This window comes from Rhinolophus sinicus, chromosome 4 (genome assembly GCF_057876585.1).
Source record: "Rhinolophus sinicus isolate RSI-liver-muscle chromosome 4, RSI-T2T, whole genome shotgun sequence".
NCBI classification, from domain to species: domain Eukaryota; kingdom Metazoa; phylum Chordata; class Mammalia; order Chiroptera; family Rhinolophidae; genus Rhinolophus; species Rhinolophus sinicus.
Window position 1 is genome coordinate 67,878,082 of NC_142504.1, and position 22,387 is coordinate 67,900,468.

The following is a 22,387-nucleotide window of genomic DNA, read 5'->3' on the forward strand; positions in this document are numbered from 1 at the left end:
GAAACATACTCAAAGCCCAGGAGGATTCAAGCACCCAGCAGTGAAATGACCGGTTTTAATCTCCCTGTTATTAGGGGATGCCAAAGTGAGACGAGGGGAGTAGAGAGGGTGGAAGGGAGCAGTGAATCTTTGGCATTCCTGCTGTTCACATGGCCTGGCCCTCCTTGAAGGGTACTCTGGGGATCAACAAGTTTGGAAAATGAAGAAACCAAAGGGAATCAGTGTGGAATTCAGAGGCAGGCTAGCAGAGCTCTTAGATACCCAGACTTACTGTGTCTAATTACTACTTGCTCTGAGAGCTTGGGGAGCTGATATCCCAATAATGCTTTTGTTCTCTCCAACACCTAATACTAGCAGTAATTTTTTTTTAAAAGGAAAAGAAAAACAAGGAATCCAGTAAAACAAGCGTTCAGAAAAGCTAAAAAAGTTCTGAAGATCACACCATGTACATAGAAAGAGCTATGCTTTTACCATCTTTCAGCAAGAACACTTAATTTTCCTTTAGGACAATTTAAGATACTGTTCAGCTTACTCATTTTAAAAAAACCAACACTCAAAACAGTGCCTTATGAATGACCCAACATTACAGTAGCTGTACTACTTTACTGTGTGAATGACTTTGAAGGCCAAAACGCTTTTTACCAGCTATGAGTACTGCCACAGCCTTGAACTGCACCAAATTATGTCTCCACACAAAGCTAGTCTGTTCTTCTCTTTCTTGAAGGAATCAACAGCTTATCAGTATGAGAAACAAAAGAGAGGAGCTGTTGGTTTGGAAAGCAAATTTTCACCATGGAGGTTTTGAATGAGTCCAAAGTTTTGGCAGGTAGTGTCAAAGACAATGCTAACACTTATTGAGAAAATTCAAAGTGAGGTGATTGCCTCTTGAGGAGATGTAACATTAGAATGAAACCTCTGCTTACCTGGTTAAAGGTTTTCTTTTCTTTGTACGTTTCCCGACTGCCTCTTCTTTTCAGGGAACTCTGAAACAGATCCACATGACATTATGTTATGGAGGAGTCACATGCGGAACCTGCACTGGGCAGACACCATCCTCACTGGTCAGGGACACACATGTGAATGGAGGCTCTTTTCCTCACTGGAATCAATAAACCACTCAGAGTCACATTTAAATGCAGTTAAACAGCTTGGTGAGGTCTTTGAATCCTAAGAGGCTTTAAATCCTAATTATTATATTTGGGGTATTCCTCAATTATTCAGTTTAATAATTAAAAAGGAGGGTAGGTTGGATAATCTGTACCAGTGGAGGGAAGACGAGAAGAGAAAGGTAGTAAGTTTTGGAAATAGATATGTAATATTTCTGGGGCTGCCTTACCTTCCTAATTATGTTTTGTTTGGGCTAATATTAAATTTAATTGATGTTTCCTGAATGCCTACAGATAAAAGGCCAGATAAAAAAAGTGGTAGGGAGGGAGAAAAGAGTGGCCCTTGTTTATGGAGAAGACCTAACTTAAGTTGCAACACTCTCCATGAACAATCCATGACAAAACCTATATCTTAAAGCTCTAAGAGTTCATAATTGATTCATTCATGAAGTAATCTTGGCTGTGTCCTTCAGTGGGCTGGTTCCCTGCCTAGTTTTACATACATTACCAATGTACGTTTGCCTGCTATAGGCAAGAAATGTGTCTGAAATACAAACATGACTATAAATAAAAGGGTTAAGGGATGTCTGAAATGGAATAACAGGGAGGCAATGCAGTTCATGCTACAGTAAAGTATGAAGACAGAAAGAACTGACTGGCAGAAGAGTGAGAAGCATCCTAGAGGAAGACAAAGGAACTCGAAACTTGAAAGGATTCGTGTTCCTGTGACAAGTTGGAAGAAAGCAGTTTGGGTAGTGAAGACTTGCTGGTTATCACTCAGACCTTGGCAAGCCTGTGAATGGGAAGAGATTCTCCTTGATGGCCACCCCCCTTGCCTCTGAAGCTTCGCCCTAACTGAGGCGTGGACGTGAGTCCTCTGGGAGCTCACCTTGTGGCGGGGCTCAGAGCCCTCTCTGCTTCACTCCTTTGCTGCAACCCACATACCAAAACAGCTGGGGAAGGAGGCCCTTACACAAGTCACTTACATCACAGTCAGATCTTTTGTTAATTAACTCAGTTGTTTACTTTTTTTTTTTTTTTAACAGGATTTTATTGGGTAACAGTGTGTACTTCCAGGACTTTTTCCAAGTCAAGTTGTTGTCCTTTCAATCTTGGTTGGGGAGGGTGCAGCTCAGCTCCAGGTCCAGTTGCCGTTGTTAGTTGCAGGGGGCGCAGCCCACCATCCCTTGCGGAATCGAACCAGCAACCTTGTGGTTGAGAGGATGTGCTCCAACCAACTGAGCCATCCGGGAGCTCAGCTCAAGGTGCTGTGTTCAATCTTAGTTGCAGGGGGCAGAGCCCATCATCCCTTGTGGCAGTTGAGGACTCGAACCAGCAACCTTGTGGTTGAGAGCCCACTGGCCCATGTGGGAATCAAACCAGCAGCCTTCGGCGTTAGGAGCACGGAGCTCCAACCACCTGAGCCACCAGGCCGGCCCATGTTTACATTTTAAGTGTCTCACTCACAGAAGAAATGGCCATGCCATTTCTTGGATGAATTTCAGGGTTAAGAAACAATTAAAATTCTAGCCATCCCTTAGCCTCTAGGAGGCTGAAGGCCTGGGGAGAAAAGGTAACTGAGAGAATCAACATGTTATAGAACCAACATGGCATGTGGGTGCTCCCTAGTCCATCAAGAGACCAGGTATAGAAGCTTGTCTCTGATCCTCTGCAGCAGAAGCAGCTTTGTTTCCTTTAGTCTTTTTGGTAAAAGCAGGGTCAAACTACAAAGAGAACCAGTCTTCTCTAACAGGTTAAGTTAAGCAAGTCTTAAGAAGGGCTTGAGTTTTTCCACCCATAATAAGTAGGTTTTCCAAAATTCTTCACACTGCAGTGAAGGAGTTTCTGTAATTTGAATGAGCTGAGTGAGATGAACACTTCTGACGATCCACTATGGAGAGGAGTTACAATGAAAAGCAGGGAGAGAGACTGTTCCCAAGGCTTTAATTCTGGGACTGTGGTGGCAATCAAGGTGGCAAGTGCGAGAGCCAGCCTTCTGCCTGCCACCCGGCATGTATCACATTCTCTCCGTGAATGGAAAACAGACTGTGCACACTCTGCAAGAAAACTACCTAGACGTGAGATGAAAGCTAGAAGTGGAGACAGTAGTTTCTGAAAATCGATGCACAATCATGGTTACTGCTTTTCAGCGGTAGAGGAAAGAGCACATGCGGAGTGAGCCCTCCTGCTGAAAGGGAGCCAAATGGGTGCCTGTGCACAGATTCCTCGGGCCCATCGGATCGGTCTTTTCCCCTTGCTGAACCCTGAATGCAACTGCGTCTGAGTCCTGTGATCCTTCTAGCGAATCAGGGAAGAAGTTGGGGGCGGTCATGGGACCGCCAACACAGATCCCAGTCACAATGGCAACTACGATGAGAAACACTGTAAGGATTAAAGTTAGCCAGAAATTTGCAGGACCTACATGAAGGAAACCATAAAATTGTTCCCAAGGTGATAGACATAAAGGAATGCTTGATGGTGTCTGATGGGAAGACCTTATGTTACAAAGATGTCACATTTCTCCCAAATCATTTTATAACTATGATGTCATTTTAACCAAATTCTTCTCTCTCTCCATATATATATATATACACACCACACAAATACTCACACACACAAATACTTTTGGTGTATTTGTGAGGGAGGTAAGGGGATGGAAGAACTTGACAAAATGATTCAAAAATTCATCTAGAACAGGGTTGGCAAACTATGGCTCTCAGGACAAACCAACCCACAGCTTCTTTCGTTAAGTAAGTTTTACTGAAATGCAGACTCCTTTACTATTGTCTGTGGTTGTTTTGTGCAACGAGAGCAGAATTGAGTAGTGGTGACAAACCATATGGCCTGCAGAGCTGAAAATATTTACTATCTTGTCTTTTCAGAAAGTTTGCTGATCTCTGAGCTAGAAAAACAGATTAGTAAAAACAGCCAAGAACACTGAAAGTGAAGAATAATAACAGTGGGTTTGTACTATTTGATATAAAAATATTAGATGATGGCTTGGTGCTGGTACAAGAATAGACATATCAATGGAACAAAACAAAGCTCAGAAATAGATTCGAGGGTATATTTTAACAACTGACAAAAGTAGCATTATAAAACAGCGGGGGGAAATGGGCTATTTGGCATAGGTTGGGGGAATAACTGTTTAACACAGGAGAAAAATAGTGAGATCCACATCATTTTTCAAAAAAAAATTTCCAGATGAATTTTAAAAATCTAGATGTAAGTAAACATAAATGAACTAGAAAAAAAGAGATGAATTTCTATTTGTTCTTTGTCTTTATAAACACTGAAACGAAAGCCAAAACATCCAAGGGAAAAATTAATAGAGTAGATTGGTGAGAGTTTTAATTTTTATATATCAAAAGAAACTATTTACAGTATTAAAAAGTAAATGACAAAATGGAAAAAAAATTTCTAACACGAGACAGGCAAAAGAGTAATATTTTGCAAGCAATATGAAAACCACCTTAATAAGAAAATAAACAAAGGGCCAATAATCACGATTAGCAATTAAAACCAGATACCACTTTTTCCACTTAGAGATTTACAGACCAAAGGACGTATGACACCCAGTGTTAGCAAGTGTCCACAGAGGCGGGCACTTACACACAGATCAGTGTGAGTAGGGGTCCTGCAGCATTTCAGGTGGGTAACTCAGCCTGACAAGTATATATGTCATGACCCAATAATTCCATCTCCGGGAATGTAGCCTAAAGAAAAATGCAGAAATATGTGCGAACACTTATGGGTAAGAATGCTCATCACAGTACCTTTTATAACAATAAATGAATACTGTGGAGGTTATTATAATAATGTTTTTGAAGAATACTTAAAAATTCAGGAAGTGTAACACATTAAAAGGAAAATATGGGTTACGAACAGCATGTATTTTGTGACTTCAATTTATAACTAATAAAATATAAATATATGTATGTGTTACATGTGTTAGAAAAGTAGACTAGAGAAATATAGATCAAAATGTTAATGGTGATTATCTTCAGGTGATAGAATTATGGGTGATTTTACGGTTCCTTTTTGTGGTTTTTCATAGTCTCCAGATTATCAACAGTGCATACTATTTCCTTTACAAAAGCAAGAACAAAAGCAACCAGGAAATTAAAATTCATACTTTAAAGAGGTGAAAGAAGAGGCAATTACTAATCTAGGTCAGATTGCAGTGGTGCTTCATCAGAAGTTATTCACCAACTTCTTGGGCCTTTTGTCATAAGTAGACATTGTTTTCATTAGCCTGGTCCTTGAGATACAACCTATACATACACTGTTGGTTAAAAAGACCAGGAAGCCCCTTAAGTGTTGGGGGGAACTGGCCAGGTACCCCACTGCACTGCAGGTCACTGGCATATGACTCCCTCACCAAGTGCCAAGCAGTCACAAGGCCCCCAGCCCAGGGTGCAGTCTTCTCCCTAGCTCACCTGCTGAGAGTGCTTTGGGCATACTGGGCAAGGAACCCTGGGTGTAGGGATGATCTGTGTGAGTGTTATTCGTGGCCAGTTCATTCCTCTGGATGACTCAGATCCAGTGGACAGTCTCAGAAACAATTTCCCAGAAACAATTAAGAGAAAGGGGAAAATGTAGACTATCAAATAAATGGAACCCATAATGCAGGATTTTCCCTCTGTTTAATTCTACTTTCTTTTTAGTCTGGCCAATTGCCAGCAAATTAACTCTAAATTCCTATTGAAAAGGAAAAAAAAATTGAGTCTGTGAATCCAAATTGAATCCATCTAAGGCTGGTACATTTGTTGAGTATTAAAGATGATTAAATAAAATATGAAGTTAGGCAATTATTTGGAGTTTCAGGTCAATTCTTAATGTTTTCTATTTTAAGTTAGTCAGTTTCTTCCAAGCAATTTCAAAAAATCTAACAAGCTCTCAATAGCTAAAGTGTCTCAGAGACAGACTTCAGGCTTAAAATTTAGATTGGTAATAAAGGAGGCAAATAAAAAATTAGGGTGCTGTAAATTATAAGTCTATATGGAAAAAGAGGGTATAGATGTAGGCAGATGATTTTCAGAATTCTTATAGATTCTTATAATTTAGAAAGTTGTTTGGGTTTGGAGGGCTGACTTACAGCACACACAGTTATAAAATCAAAATAAGAAAATGGAAGTGCATAAGTCGTCTTCCTTTTAGGAGGAAGTTATCAACATTCTTTTACCTGTATTCAAGTTCTCATTTAAGTGTTATGAGATGTGAAGAGTAAGAATTATTAGCTTCTCCTTCAGCGTGAAGTGACAAGATCCTGACTGGAAGATGCCTCCTCCTTTTCCTTCCTCTCAACCAGCCCCTGAAACAGCTCCCAGGGAGACGGGTCCCCTTCACACCCGGAATCAGCACTCGGCTGAAGTCAGCTGCACCAGTTACACTGCAGGACCCAACAAACATAAAGACCCCTTGGATTCAGTGGAAAACCATCCATGGCCATAAAGGGAAGGAAACCCTCTCTCCTTGGCCCTGTTTGAGAGGATAATATGATATTAACAACTACAATTTTTTGGGTACTTACAAGTGCCAGGCACAATGCTAAAAACTCTTTCTTTGCACATCTAATCTAATTCTCAAGAGAGCCCTGAGAAGCATATATTATTATCACTGGTTAACAGACAAGAATACAGTCAGAAATTAGGTAATGTTTCAAGGTGTCCCAAACTCGGAGATGGGGCACCAACCTGACCCTGACTGCAACCCTCACTCCCAGTCACAGCCTCTGACCTCACAGCTGCCTTCCAGGGCTTCCACAGCCCAATCTCCGAGTTTGGGCTGTTTTTGTTTTCTCAAGGTTGCTAAGCCCAAAGTTGCTGAGTTTTCTCATCCAAAGAGTTTCTTCTTTCTTTACTGCTTTCCTTTCTTTAGTAAAAGAGCACAAAAGAACTATTCTAGGAATGGTTGCAAACTGCTCTGCTCATGAGATACTTCATGACCATAAAATATCTGTTGGCACTCTGCTGATTTCTGAAAGGATCTGAGGCTGCAGGCAGCAAAAGTCCTTACTTGGAAAAGATAGAAAACTATTATCAGAGGACAAAATACCACAAAGTAAATGAGGAGAAGAACAGGAAAATTATACTGAGACATTTTAGCTAAAGAAAGGTACAGTCATAAAAGTCAGAGCTGGGCTGGGATTCCCAGTAGCCAAGACAAAGAGGGTGAGGCCACAGCCACACTGTCCAGAGCATGAGGCCCACCTGAGATGGACAGAGACCACCAGCACACTCAACCTATCAAACAGCACCTTCTCCTGGTAAAGAACATGATGATAAAAATTACAGGTCGCTGCACGTGCACATTTGGGGAACATAACATATATTGCTTTGTAATATGGGCTGGTCGATTCATTTTAAACCTTAGAGACATGTATCTTGAAGCCTGGTGATGGAAAATTGCTGACTAAAACACACTACAACACACTAGACCCAACTAAAACACGACAAAATAAACAAAACTTATGATGATAAAGTAAAACTGTAAGTTATCACCAGTATGCAAAAAGAAAAATGGAAAATCATGAACATTGTAAGACCATAATGATGACTACACCAAAAACAAAGTGTCCTTTCCCGGAACTGTAGGAATCCCAACTCTCAACACGCACATCCACGTAGGCACTCAGTAATACCACCAAGCATCATATCAAATGTCGTATTAGAATCCACATTGCAGAAGCCTCTACTGACTTACTTAGCAGTGAACAACAGTGGCAATTGGACATTCAGAAAAGTTGAAAATAGATAAATATGTACGCCATTTGCCTGTCAGAATTGAAGATAAGGCTTGGGTCTTTTTAAAAATAATCTGTTTCTGGCACTCACTTGTCTAGTAGAAAGAAATATATCAGTCCATCAAAAGAGGCAAATTATTTCCTTAATCTAATGAAATAATACAAAAGAAGTACTTTGAAAAAAAAACACAAGCAAAGCCAAAAAATACACACATATATATATATATACACACACACTCTCATATATATATGTACATATATATGTGTATATATGTATATATGTGTGTATATATATATGTATTTTTTGGCTTTGTTTGGCTTTTATATATAGCCCACTTTTCAAAGAAAATTCATCACTCATTTTTTTCAGGTGCATGTAATATGAGAAAATATTTATTTTAGTACTTTGTTTAGCTTTCAAACAAAGAACATATACGGAAAAGTTTTGAATTGTGATATTATTTCATAATAATCTGCCATCACACCCTTTGGACCTTCTAATTTGATTTTCAATATTGTTCTAAATAATAGAGTGCACTATTTTACTATAAAATTTATGCACGCATTTGTCAAAACTCATTGAATGTGAACCTAAGATCTGTGCATTTCAGTATATGTAAATCAACTCAAAAAAATTGCAAGCAAAAATGTGTATTTAAGGAAAAGTGAATTGGTGTCAACAATTTATTTCAATGTGTCAAAAAATAAGATGGGTTAATAGGTAAATAGATGGATAAACAGACATTTGATAAATCAAATATAGTAAAATGTCACTGTGAAATTTAAGAGGTGAGTATACAGGTGTTTGCTATAAAATTGTTTAAGCTATTATTATGTTTGAAAATTGTTGTAATGTTGGAAAGAAAAACATTATGCACACAAGTTTTTAATTTCACTGACAACAGTTAATACTGTATAACCATTCAAAGTATGATTACTACATATTTTAAATGACATGGGGAATTTTTTATTATATGCCAATCTTTGAAATGCAGGATAAAAACGTTAATTTAATCTCATCAAGATTAAATATTTTCATCTTTGAAATGTTTGGAAGCAAATACACTAAAATGCTAACAGGTCTTATCAACGGTCAGTAGAACTATGGATGACTTCATGGTTTTCTTTATAGACCTTTTGTATTTCTCCAAAATAATAAAAATTAATATATATTATTTTTTCAAATCAGAAAAAATGTTGTATTTTAAGGACAATAGGATTGACTCATAATGCAAACATTCCCACTAAACTTAGTCTTGTGTTGTCTTTACCTAGCCTCCCCTGGAAGTGATGTACAAGACGGATGGACTGTGCAGAAACGAACAGGAAATTCAGCTGGAAGATTAGCCCCCAGCAGGATTAGCTAGCTCTGTGCTACTGGGGATCATCAACTACATCTTCACACAGATGACAAAGAAGGGCCTAATGGACATTTGGGGACAGCAAATGGATCTGAGATTCTAATCACCCTCCCAGCCTGATGGCTCCAATTCAAAGAGGCTCCCCCACCCACTAGCCATAGGCTGACTTGCTGACCCATGTCTGGCTGAGGAGCCCTGTTATCTGGAGCCACTGCTCAGCTCCATTAATCATCTACCAAAAGGCTCTGAAATCTCAAAAGTGTCCCTGGCTAGCATTCTGCATAAAACCATTACTGTCCCTTGGGTAAATCTTCAGCAATTCTTTTCTCCAAGCCATGGCAACTTGAATTCCCACCTCCAACATCAATGCACACTCTCATTTAAGGGGAGAGTGGGAATGCCTGCCCACAGTTTCATGATTCCTGTGGAACAAAAGCTCTGTCAGTTGTCCAGTAGCCTCCACCACCATTCAGGGAACTGCAGATGATGTAATTAGGCAAGACCTGTAACTAAGCTGCAGTGTGAGGGACCGGATACTACTTGTTCTTGCAGCCTGAGAAACCCCTAGAGGCCAAGAGCTGCTGGGACTCTGCAGAAGGGGCTGGCAAGCCCTGCTTTCTGAGGTGGGCCAGCCAGTGAGCACTAGGAAATAAACATGCTTCCAGTAAGAGGTAACCTAGGCCCACAAGAACAGCCTGGCAGGAACAATAGCTGCCTTGGGCTAAGGATGGGTACAAAGCAGAGCAGAGGTAGAAGCTGCCCTGCTCCGCCCTGCCCAGTGTGGCCTGAAAAGGCCCCAGGAAGGACTGCCGTTACTAACAGGCATTTTGTGGAATAATGAAAACAGCCCTGGGTTTAGGTGATTAAAAGCAAGGAAGCCAGTTTTATCATCTATGGTCCTGTCTTTTGTGAACACACAGGCTAAGAAGCTTTACGCCCCAAACCATGGATATTTCTGCTAGCATGTAATGTTGCTGAGACAGAATCTCTCAGACAGTGTTTAAAAGCACAATCAGCTGCCAGACCGTGTGTTTCCACTGCAGCCCCTCAACAGCTACAGCACAGGAGCCAACATGAGAGCCCAAGCAGCCCTGCAGCATACTCTCCTCCCCCCCCCCCCCCACACACACACTCACACACACACACTGAGGGAGACCTGCTCTTCTCCCTCAAAGAGCTCCAACAGCTTGAACCTTCCTGAGGACCCAGCATTGTGGATTGGGGTCATGGGACAGAACTATGCTGAGGTTTAAGGACGTGGTCCTGTTAGGTATCACTTCACAGCAAAAATGCAGGGCTGCAGTGTTTATTAATGCATGTTTCTTGTGTGCAGAATGTGCTGTGTGCTGTTATAGCCACATCAGTCTAGTTTTTTGTCTTCTGAATTACACCAAATCTATAACCGGTTTCTTACAGGAAATACTCATCTGAAAAATGCAGATGTTGTTATATCTTTATGTGCAAGCTATAACAATTTAGACCTCATCTAGATATAGAAAGGCAAGGGTGTTCTTTATTCAGACTTGAGGCAGCACTTCATGAGGATGGCTCCTCCCTGGGCTGTATGTGAATCCATTTGTGCAATCAAGCTGGACTCTAATGGTTTCTGAGTTGATGGTAAAAGGGGCTTAATCAGGAAGTACCTTCTGCCTGAAAGCTTTGTCCTGCTTCCTTCCCTGATGCAGCTTCTGTGGCCATTCCCTGCTGGGACAAATCGCTCCTCTCCAGCAAGCCTGCATGCCTACTTTTGTGTCATCGCCTGTCCAAAGATGAAAGCATATGTCCCAGGTCCTCCAACCCTCGGATTCGCTGAATTCTACTGTTCAACAAAATCACTCCCACCCAGAGCAGACGGGGCTGGAGACTGTGGGAGGAAGGAAGGACACCCCATGTGTGTGCAGCGTCTTGCCATTTGCACTTTCTAGGATGGACAAGAAGAATCGTGGTCCCTCACTAACCAGGAGCAAACAGAGGCTTGTAAAGGTACTTTATGCATCCAAGGGGGTGCAGGGAGGAAGTCACACCCCTCTGAGGTGTTCTGCTCCACCACACCAGGCTGCCTCTGAAGCACTGTGATGAGGCCACCAAGAGCACAGTGACTTAGACTTGAGGTATCCTTGCCCTGCCCCTCTGCCACCTGTTCTGTCAGTCATCTCTCGCCCCTCAAGTTCACCAAAACAATACACATGTGGCTGCACCGTGTTTCCATCCTTCTCATGCCTCCATCCCTTTTGAGGGTGTCTAGAAGAAAAGTCGGCAGCCAAAGGCTCGCTTGTCCCCTCCACTGCCACCTCCTCTGCTTCCAGCTTACTCGGGTGCATGTGCTTGGTCATGGCAAACATTTACTTGGGGATGCAAAAGAGCTTCGAAAATTTAACTGGTGTTCAAAGAAATAGAGTCCTTTGGAGATTTACGTAGCAAACAGCCTACAAGTAGGAAAATGCCAGTGAAAAGGCTTTTTCCCCTCCCGTTGGATGTCCACTGACATTTTCTGCTTGCCACGCAGCTCATGCTTCATTCTGGCACGACAGTGTTTGGGCCACACATCTCTGTACTCCACTCTTTTTGCTTTGACTCTTCTTTTAGGCACTTTATTTTTTCTCTTTTTATTGTCTAGGGAGTTCTAGCACTTGAGATCTCTCAGACAAATTGTAATTTCAACTCGTTTTTAAAAGCTTTCACAGTATGGCTTTAGAGAAATTTTAAAAATTCAAATTATAACTTTTTTTGCATTAGATAAAAAACTTCACTCCAAAACTGGACCAACATCTTCATGAATTTTTCAGTTTTCCAACAAGCATGTGAATACATGTAAACCACGTGTGTAAACGAGAAAGGAGAATAGGAACAAGGGCATTTGTGTCCAAATCTAGGCATAATCACTCATGGCCTGTGACCTTAGACGAGTTCCTTGAGCTCGTCCTGGTGCCTCAATTTCCTTATTTAAAAGTGGGAATAATATTAATACCTACTTTATGTAAAGGGTTCTTGTAAAGACTAAATGAAGTCATATGCTTAATAAGTGATAGCCATAAAAGGCAAATGTTGGCTTGCTAAACAATTATAATTCTTTCCTGGTTAATTTTTTCAAATGCTAATCACCCCACCCCACCCCCCTTTTTTTTTTTTCAAAGTAGAGAGTAGGAGCCATTATTAATCATTCCAGCTTTCTTCTCTCTCTAGGAAAAAAGAAAACAATGTTTACACAAATGTCTTTTTCACTCTGCATGGGAAATGTGTGTTTGAAGTGTAAACTTATTTATCTGTGTGGCTTCTGTATATTCTTTTTTGCATATGGAATGGAATTTGGATTATTTAGAACTTTAAGTTCATATCACGAGCCACATAAAATCTATTGTGTAAATATCTTACTATTGTCTGTTAATAATTCACAGGAGAAATTTTAGCTTAACAAAAAAAAGTTCTCTCTCACATTAAGTGAGCATTATTTCTATCATTTCAAGGAGATAAGTAGGTCAGATTTTCCACAATGCAATTAAGTATGCCAAGAGCCAATGGCAAAATTGGCTTCACATTCAACGTCTAGGATGAGTCAAACTACAAGGAGAAACACGATGACAGCACAGGCTTGTTCCGCTATTAGATCTTAGCAGATCCCAATTATCAGAGGAGAGGCACGTGTCTTTGTGACTGACAAGGCTTTTCTTTAACATATTAACATAAAGTGAATAATAAGGTTGAGGGAGATTGGCTGAACCAAAGGATAAGTAAAAGCATGAGACAGAAAAAGGGATATAAAGAGAGTAGGAAACTTCCATACAACAGCTTCTGTCTGCTTTTAGGAAACTGAGAAGCACCCAGAGTGTGAAATGAAATGTGCTAAAAAGACCTCCACTTTGGTCATGGTGTCAGCCAGAGGGCAAATACATGAAATCTTGTCTGGATATAAACTAACATCCAACTGGAGTAACTGAGAAGAGAGTTAGAGTATGCACTTTTCATGCTTTTATAATCAGTTGGACCTGAGTGTCCTAGGTTGGCCCCTTGTAGGAGCCCCCGCTAGCTGGCCTCATGTGTGTGCTGAGAGGGCCCCTCCACGGTGTGGTTCTTTTCTCGGACATTGTTTTCCTCATTCTTTATTTCTAATCACCCTGATAATTTCTGGGTGATAATTTCTTCCACACGACTGAAAATGGACACAAGGTCTTGTCACAAGGTCTTCTTCACTCTGAGCAGATACTATACAGTTTATTAGAAATTAGGACATTTTGAATGGGCTTAAACATCCTTGGATAAAGATGTTTTTTGTACAGTTAGCAGGTTATTTCAGGCTATAAAATGTAGAGAAGACACTTAGCTACTAAAAAATAATTAAGAATGAAATTGATAAAGAGGAGAAAGACTACACAGAAACTGAAATGTAAAGCAGGACAGAAGCAGCTATTGTTGACAACAGGTGGGCACAGACATATCCCTCCAAGCACTGAGAAGGGGCAGGTTATGCATATCCCACTTAGCCTCCTGTGCCATCCCTTCTTCTCACATGTCTCTCCTACTCGCATGTCTCCTGTAGAGCCTCAGATCTCACTGAGTCTGCAACCCACAGAGTCCCCACTTGTTATCCTTCTCATTCCACTGTCCCCCATCTGCTGATACCTTCTCATTCCTCGGTTTCAGCTGCTATTGACATTGCTCCCATTTCCATCCCTGTAGGGGGTTACTGGCAGCCCCTTCATCTGTCCTCAAGAATAGAAGACACGTAGTTTTCATCATCTCTTCTCTCCTCACTCCACACTTGCAACATGCCATCCACTGCACATAATCTTTTGTATTTGTTGTCTCTCCTGCAGCCAAGAGTAGACTTGATCACCTTGATCATTCTGTTGGGTGCCTCCATGGTGGTAATGTCCCCCCATTTCAATTGATGCTGAACTATTTAGTAATGATTTCATGGGGCACAGAGATATCTCCATCTCGTTTACATGTCACTGTGCATTTGCCAGGTAGTTGCCTCTGTCTGAAGGACACTGTGTTTTGTGTTTGCAGTGGCCGCAGGCACATGGTCAGCTTTAACTACCAAGATTTCACAATACAGCTCCAGAAGCTGGTTTTCAAGATAGCATGTGGATGACATTCATTGATGTACTCTTTTACCTTCTCTTTGAAAATCTCACCCAACACAAAGATACCCTTTAAAAACTAATTATTGGAGACTCAAATGAATACTTGCACAGTAGTGTTCACTGAAGCATTATTTACAATAGCCAAAAGGTAGAGACACTCTACGTGCCCATCAACAGATGAATGGGTAAACAAAATATGGCATAAACACACAATGAAATATTATTTTGCCATAAAAAGAAAGGAAAATCTGATACATGGAGGAAACCTGAAAACATTATACTTAAGTTAAATAAGCCAGACCCACCCCAAAAAGGACAAATATTTTATGATTCTATTTATATGAGATACCTAGATTAGGCAAATTCATAGACAGGAAGTAGAATAGAGATTACTGGAGATTGGGCAGGGGATAGAAAAAGTTACTGTTTAATGGATGCAGTTTCTGATGAAAAGGTTTAAGAAATAGATAGTGGTGATGGTTGCACAACACAGTGAATGTATCTGACGCCACTGAATTATATAGTTAAAAAGTGGTAAATTTTATGTTATGTATATTTCACCACAATAAAAATAACTAATTATAACCAAATTAGTCTATTTTTAGAGCCATAACAAAGCACATCAAACAAAATTCTATGGACTGTTATAGCTTACATTTTGGATGTCACTATAAGATCCCATGACTCATTTCACTTTCCATGTGTATAATATCATACATTCCTTCTCTCCTTTTATGGCCAAGAAGCTAAGGTTAGCTAGTACTGTTTTTAATCTGTAAAATACACATTCAGATGGATTCAAACTGTTTATAAATGTTTTGAAGGCAGCTTTTAAACAGTGACCAAAGCTTTAGCAAGTTTTCTCTCCAAAGGCCTTACTTTTTTTAAACAATGGCACACATTTTTAAGTTTTATTTTATTATACCTCTAAAAGTAGTTTCTCCTCTATTTATGTTTCAAGTCAGTATATTTTAACCAACTATTACACACATGCTATCTTCATAAGAAGTAAATAATTTTTCTCAGTGATCATAACTTACTTGTGGAGAAAATGTGTATAATTTACCACAAAATATTAATGGGAGAAATTTTGATTTTTTTTCCTAGAGGTATAAAATCTTAAAACTTGTTGGAAGCAATGCAGGAAGATCTTCTACAATATTTTATATTTGCTTTATTTACATACACATGCAAATACATTGCTTGTTATGGGAGAAAAAAGAATGAAAGGAATAAAGGAAGTTGAAAATAATGGAGGTTAAGACGAGAGGGAAGTAAAAAGAAAAAAAGTTCCAAGCTTTATGTTCTATTTCTAGATATAGCTCCAGGTGACCATCTATCAGCTTCTGTGTCAGCTGAGAAGCCAAGATGATAACACCTGCTTTCTGCGGGGTGCGTAGGGCAAACCTGGTGAAATGACTATGCACCCACTTGAAGACCATCGCAAGAATGCCAGGTAAGTCAACAAACACGCTGCTTGCATTTTGCATCTAATAGCTTGTTCCACTATATCCGGACATTTTATATTCAAGATCTTTCCTCCTCACAATATTATTATTATTTATTCTCATTTCCTGTGTGAGGTATTATTGTTCTCATTTCCTATGTGAGAGAACAGGTTCAGAGAAAGTAACTTGCCTACTACTGTAGCACAGGCAGGATTGGAACCCAGTCTGTCCCCTAATAGGGGACTTTCCACACAACTGTGCTGGCGCTCTGATGAGGGAGCTGGGGAGACACCAGCTCAGATCACTGGTGGGTCGCTCACCTCCATGCTGACTGCTCTCACGTTCCAGGTTGACCAGTGAGGTTGACTCATGTCCCAGGAGAGTATAAGACAAAGAATAGTGCTGCCCTTGATATTTTGGGGGCCCCAAAGGGGGCAAAAAGCACTCCTTGTCTGACTCATGTTTATGCGTCTTTTATAATGGGAGAAAGGACTACACTCTGCAATGTACCAAGGTGGAGCACACCCGATCCCACAGGACACTGAGGCGCTATGAGCATGAGCCCTTCAAGGTCCCTGGAGAAACCTGGAATTTCAAATCATGCTACATCCTGTCAGCCAGCACACACACAGCGTACCAAAGTGTGTCCCACTCTACCCTCTTCTAGGGTTTTGTGGGTCATGGGCTAGAAACTATGATAATAATAACAAATCGTCATTTGTGGATATTATACTCTTCTCTAAAAATTTATGCCAATTATACGCTTTTCTAAAAATCCTGATCTTGAGAGGACAACCTCCTTTTAATAAGGTTCTCATTTTAAACATGTTTTATTCCCAGGAGATTGTTTTCATATTGCAACAAAGAGAACCTCTTCAACTGCCTGATTAGAAGGGTCTCAAGGGTCCTGGGGAGGGGAAGCAGTTTCACAATGAAGCAAGAACAGAGAAGAAACCTCTCTTATGTATTCCTGGCTGTGTGGAAGAAATCGTTAGCAGCTCTTCAAGCTCCAGGAGTTAGTGTTCAGGAATCTCTGAGATCAACAGCATTCTTTCAGAATCCCTCCCGAACTCAGCTCCTCAGTGATGCTAGAGACTAGGAAGGAGCTAAGGATGGATGAAAGTATGTAGCTTGAGAAATAAATGTCACATTACTCTTCTGCTTTGAGAAGCAGCATTCACTTTTAGACCTTAAGCCACAAGATGCACTTTACAGAAAAGTATGTTTGGCGACCTGTCAGACACTATCGATGAGTTTAAAAGCACAATTTGTGGTGTGATCTGCTACGTAGGTCTTTCCACTCAAAGGCAATTTTCCTCTAAAAGTGATCCCCAATGCAGAATTAAACAATAACAACTACCCCTACAACACACTCCCATCCTTTTTGTCATTTTATTCTTCTGTTCCTCTCCTATCACTATCCTAGACAGATATTCTGGAGGAGGTATTTCGATTGTATTTTACTGTCTAATAAGTGGAGGAAAAACTAGGAGGAATCTTTGAGAGAAATCTACAATGTTGTCTCATTCAACCCTCTTCATCTCTATTTTGAAAACCCTACATCTGGTTTCCTTGGCTATCAGCACAATTTGCAGTAACAGAGTCCTTGTGCCACTTACCATTGTCTATCTATTGTCTGATAACAAACACCTGATAACCAAGAATTCTCAATTCATTGAGGTCCCCTGGCCCTTGAGATGAGAACATGCCTATATATGTAATGAGCACTAACAATTTTCAGGAAAACTTCAACAGCACAAAGTAACATAATAGCTCATGTAAGATCAGACTCTTACAGATTTATCAAGTTATATAAGCTTAACTAGCATCCGAAGGCAGAAGTGCCAAGCTCATCACAAATGAGATTAATCAACCTGAAAAATTTATCTTCTGTCTTTAATTACCCAAAATCCTATGGACTAAGGAAAACCCAAGTGACAGGCACTGCTGTAATCTAGAGAAGAAAATGTTACACAAAATTATCTCCAGCTAGGAAATTTGAAGAGAGCCACAGTTACGATAACTGGGAAAATCTTTGCAGTATTGTCTGGCATAATTCCTGAGGGAAGGATTAGTGGAGTGGGTGTTACTGTCTCCAAAAATACCTTTGTGTTTGCATAGATGTGGTTCCGCAATGTCACATGGGTTAGAATGAGGAAGCATAACTCTCCTGTTACGTAGCCTGCTGTGACTTTCTTTTTTAATTTACTGGGGTGACATTGGTTAACTAAACTATAGGATTCAAGTGTACATTTCTATAATACATCACCTATACCGGGGGTGACAAAAAAAGGTATACACATGACTTATATTCATCTTTTGCTATCGGTATATATTTTAATACAGTTTTTTCCTTTCTTAAAATGTGTATACATTTTTTTGGCACCCTCTGTATACTGCATTGTGTGTTCACCACTCAGAGTCAGTTCTCCTTCTGTGACTTCTGATGGGCAGTAATAGTCACACTTGACCTCTTCACAGGTCTTTTTGCTCCCTGGCCTTCTTAGTTTTGTCAGTGCCCTGTATTTCATGTGAATTGCCTGTTACAAAGTCTGTTGGGGGTTTTCTTGGTCGCCAGGACACACATCTTTTGGCCCTACAGTGCCCGTTTGCTGATGAGGCATCCTCAGGGAAAGAGGAGTTCCACATATAATTTCCAGGGAAATAAAACTTTTCCCTGTAGGAGCTAAAATTTAAAATAATAAATAAATGGAGTTAACCATTATAGATGACTATGAAATTCTAGACATCTAGAAGTTTGGAATCTAGTAGGAGAACACCATGGTGACCCACAGAATTCAACAGTGGGAAGGCCAATATTTCTAATTCCCAGTTACTCTTTTAAGAAATATATCGTGCTTTTTCCTGCCTTCTTAAATGGAATTTATAGGATACAGGTCAACCCTGACCTCACGTCTAGGGCTCCATTACCAGCGTTCGGGAGGCTCTGGGATGGGCTCTCTGGCTGACTATCCCTGGGGCCAGCACTAGCCCCTCTGTCATCATTAAGGTGTCAGTGGAGCCTTTCCTTTGCCCTGCTCCAGACTTACCCTGCTGGTGTCAAATTGATTAGGGGCTGGGGTACTGGATGACCACAGTCATTAGAAGTAGGTAAAAAGCTGGATACTATCAGGGGAAGGGCTTAAAGAGGAAACTTTACCCACTAAATGCATCACTTGGGATTCACAACAGCTCCTTTGGGGCTTCAGAACCTATTTTTTAAGGACTCCAGGATGTTCTCATTGCTTAAAGCTGACAGCATCTGAATTCCAGATAAAGACATACTCTCATCATTCATACTTTATCTTTCTCCTTTGCCTGTAAAGTCTCTAAATTTTGTTTTCTCCAAAAAGTTTGGTTCTAGCCTTCAACATTCCTGAAATCCTATCTGTATGAGATTTGAATCTCTTGCCTTTGATATACTCATATACAATTATTTCTCAAAGCTAGCTAAGGCTGAAATCTCACACTGTTCCATAATGGAAATGTGACAAGGGCCAGAAGTCACCAAACTACCTTACAACCCCTAGAAAGGTCCGAGACCCTACAAAAGAGACCACAGCACTCATGTACTAAAAGCTCAGCACCCTACCCCTCAGACAGAGCCTCTGCTGTCACTCCAGGCCTGAGAATTCTCATTATGAATATGAGCCTAACAAAATAGATGAGAATAATCATATTTGTGTGATGTTTTATAACTTGCTGTATAACCTTCATATCAAGACCTGCTCCATGCACAACTACCTGTGAGCAAAACTTCTGTGGACTTTACAAGTGTATTCTCTCACAGAAGTGACAGTTTATCTTTCAAAGGTGGTTTAGACATTAAAAATAGTCATGACCCATCACTAAATAGGTCAGGTTATCCTGGGGGCCCTAGAGAGCTGTCCTGGAATCTAAGAAGCTCTGCAATGGCTTCAGGAGGACTTTTCTGGGGCAGAGCTGGTCCCAAGAAAGTGAGGGAAAAGGTGTGAGATGCCCTTGAAGTGTGCTTGGTAGAAGGAAGCCTTGCGTGGCTATCACTCTTTCACAGCATGACAATCCCTCATGTTGCACGTGTCAAAACTAGATAATTATCTCACCACCACCCCTACCACTTATTAAATTTGAGCTTGAATAGGGGAGATAATCAAAGACTAAGCACCATTTTTTTGGCACTGATGTGGTAGTTTTCATATCTAATAAATCCTGGCTTACAAGCAACAAAAACCCAACTCCCCAAAACCACTAGTGACCTTGATGTCAGAAGGCCTGAGTCCTAGACCTTGCCCTGTCACTTGCTGTGTGACCTCAAGCAAGTCCCTTAGCATTCCTGAGCCACATCCTCCCATGAGTAGACCAGTTAGCTCTTAATTCACAAATTGGAGGCAAGGATCAAGACTGTGGAACGGAAGCACTCAGCATTACTCAAACATGCTATATCGTTACCTAGTCAACTCAACAGAAAAGTTACCTAGGAACTCTAGAGTAATGTTTTCAATGATTTCAAGTTAAGTGCCACCCCCACGTCCAAATGGGAGCAAACATTAACTGGCTAAGCAGCCAGGTGCTCTATGACACTGTCATGTGGAAAAGACCAAAGCTGGTGCAGCACCGGGGAGATTTTTCAGGTGAGTCCAACCTGCAAGCTATTTTCTTCCCACCAAAAAGCCTGAAGAACTAAACTCCTTTCCATGAATACTCCTACACTTCACAGAAACAGAGGCAGAGAAATTGAGAACAAGAGAGATACAAGACCCAGAGAACTGCGGGGGGGTGGGGAAGGGAGCAGTATCAGACAGCAGGCATTTTGCTGAACTGTAATGCTTCTGTTCTATAGGTAGCTATTAGGAACCAGTGTGGCTATGGCTATGGAATACAGACCAATTAAAAATACGTAACCATTCTTGATAGAAATGTTATGAAATGATTTGGTTCACTTTTCCTTCTGACATCATTAGTCTTTCATTATCAAGCAATTGATGGATTTACTTCGATCGTTTCATGCAAGCCTGTCTCGTCATTCTAATATGTTATAAAACCAAGGTCATTGACTGAATCATATACTTCTTCCATATTCCCAACAGCACCTGGTAGAATATTACGCACAAAGGGATTGTTTAAAAATAAGGGGGAGAGAAAGGAAGGGAGCAAATTTTTGAAGAGATTGCTTATCACAGTGTATAGGAAAAGCGATGGGATTTTTCAAATAGTTTGAAATAGGAATTAATACCTATTTGAAATTTGAAATAGTCCAATTATATTCTGTGAAATGGTAGTTTACTAAATAAACTCAAATTTTAACACTCCTCTCAGATTTTCATCTGTGACACTGTGCTATTTATATATTTATATCATTAGGAGATGGTCTCCATGGGTCTTTCCCATTCTTTGCTGGGTGTGCCAAGGACACAAGGATCGGACCAGTCTTTACCTGGGCCATTTCTCAGGACTATGTTTGCAGTGAGCACCCTTGAAGGATGAGGTAGCGTCTCTCTCTACAGCAAAGAGCAGGCATGCTTATCCCAGCTCAGTGTTCCCCAGCTGTGACACAGGCCTACTGCGTGCAGTGTCCATCTGGGCGCACTGGGTCCTGTTCCTTGGACTTGGGAACAAGCAGAACTGACTGTGCTGATGCTGCCTGCTGTGCCCTAAGTAATAAAGTCCTTTGTCTCTGACCCAGGAATCTTGCGTCTTCTGTCAGTATCCCTGGAACAAGGTAAAATCCCTTAAGTAGGGTAAAAATCAAATCCCAGATCTATCAATATCTTATTTCAAATAATGATTGAAGGTTTCCAATTGACTATGGAGTTTAGTCAAAGGAAAACAACTCGAGTCAAAGTGAAATTTTGAGAAAACCAGATCACTCACCTTGGGCTCTTCTACATCCAGTTCTGAGTGTGCAAGAAGATTCTATCTGTGACAAGCACTGACCTAGTCAGGCACCCTCAATTTCTGACCAGGCGTTTGGCTTATTTACTTCCACTTGCATCCCTTTCTGTGGCCCTGAGGCTCTGCTGAAGGCAACTGGTTTTATGGTCTAGAGAGCAATAGTAAAAACTCAACTGCAACCAGCCTCTGCCTTTGGCCCAGTTCCACCCTGTCTCCCTGCAGTAGTAGGTCACGGTGGCCATGCTGGTACACATGGTTCATGGTTTGCCTTCCGTATACTCGGAGGCTTCTCATGTCCTAGTTGTCTACAGCTCAGTGCTTATGCCTCACTTATGGTTTATGGTTTGTTTTATGAAGGCCAGGGCCTCCCCATCTCATCCCTCTTGGAGCGCAGGGCCCTTGAATAGCCTATGTACCCAGAAAGAGAATGCCCAGTCGCAACTCCATAATACTTGATGAGTGAATCAATTAATCATAATTTCTAGTTCTCATTTGCAACAATACTTTTCAACATTATTCTATTGGGTTTAAAAAGTGGGAAAGTAGCAAGTATGATTTTTAAACAATTTACCCCAAAAGCTTTAGAATTAATCTGTGTGTCTGCGATAAAAAGTGCAGCACACCTTAGACTGGAAATGTTTTTACTCTTTGTTTAATTTGCTATTCCATGTGGTTTTCTCTGAGGCAAAGAGCCAGACCAGGCCTTTCTTAAATTTTCTTCCAAATCAAACCTAGAAAAACAAGTAACAATTGCTAAAGAGTCATCAAACGT

General features: G+C 40.6%; 1 protein-coding gene across 9 annotated transcripts in view; it reads right to left on the reverse strand.

Annotated features, from left to right (window-relative positions):
* MTCL1 (microtubule crosslinking factor 1) overlaps nt 1–22,387 on the reverse strand; it is a 123,873-nt gene that overhangs the window by 52,277 nt on the left and 49,209 nt on the right. For all 9 annotated transcript variants that reach the window (XM_019712599.3, XM_088797903.1, XM_074340352.2 and 6 more), the window contains exon 4: nt 924–983. In XM_019712599.3, coding sequence (XP_019568158.3) covers nt 924–983 — 60 coding nt within the window. The remainder of the gene's footprint in view (nt 1–923; nt 984–22,387) is intronic.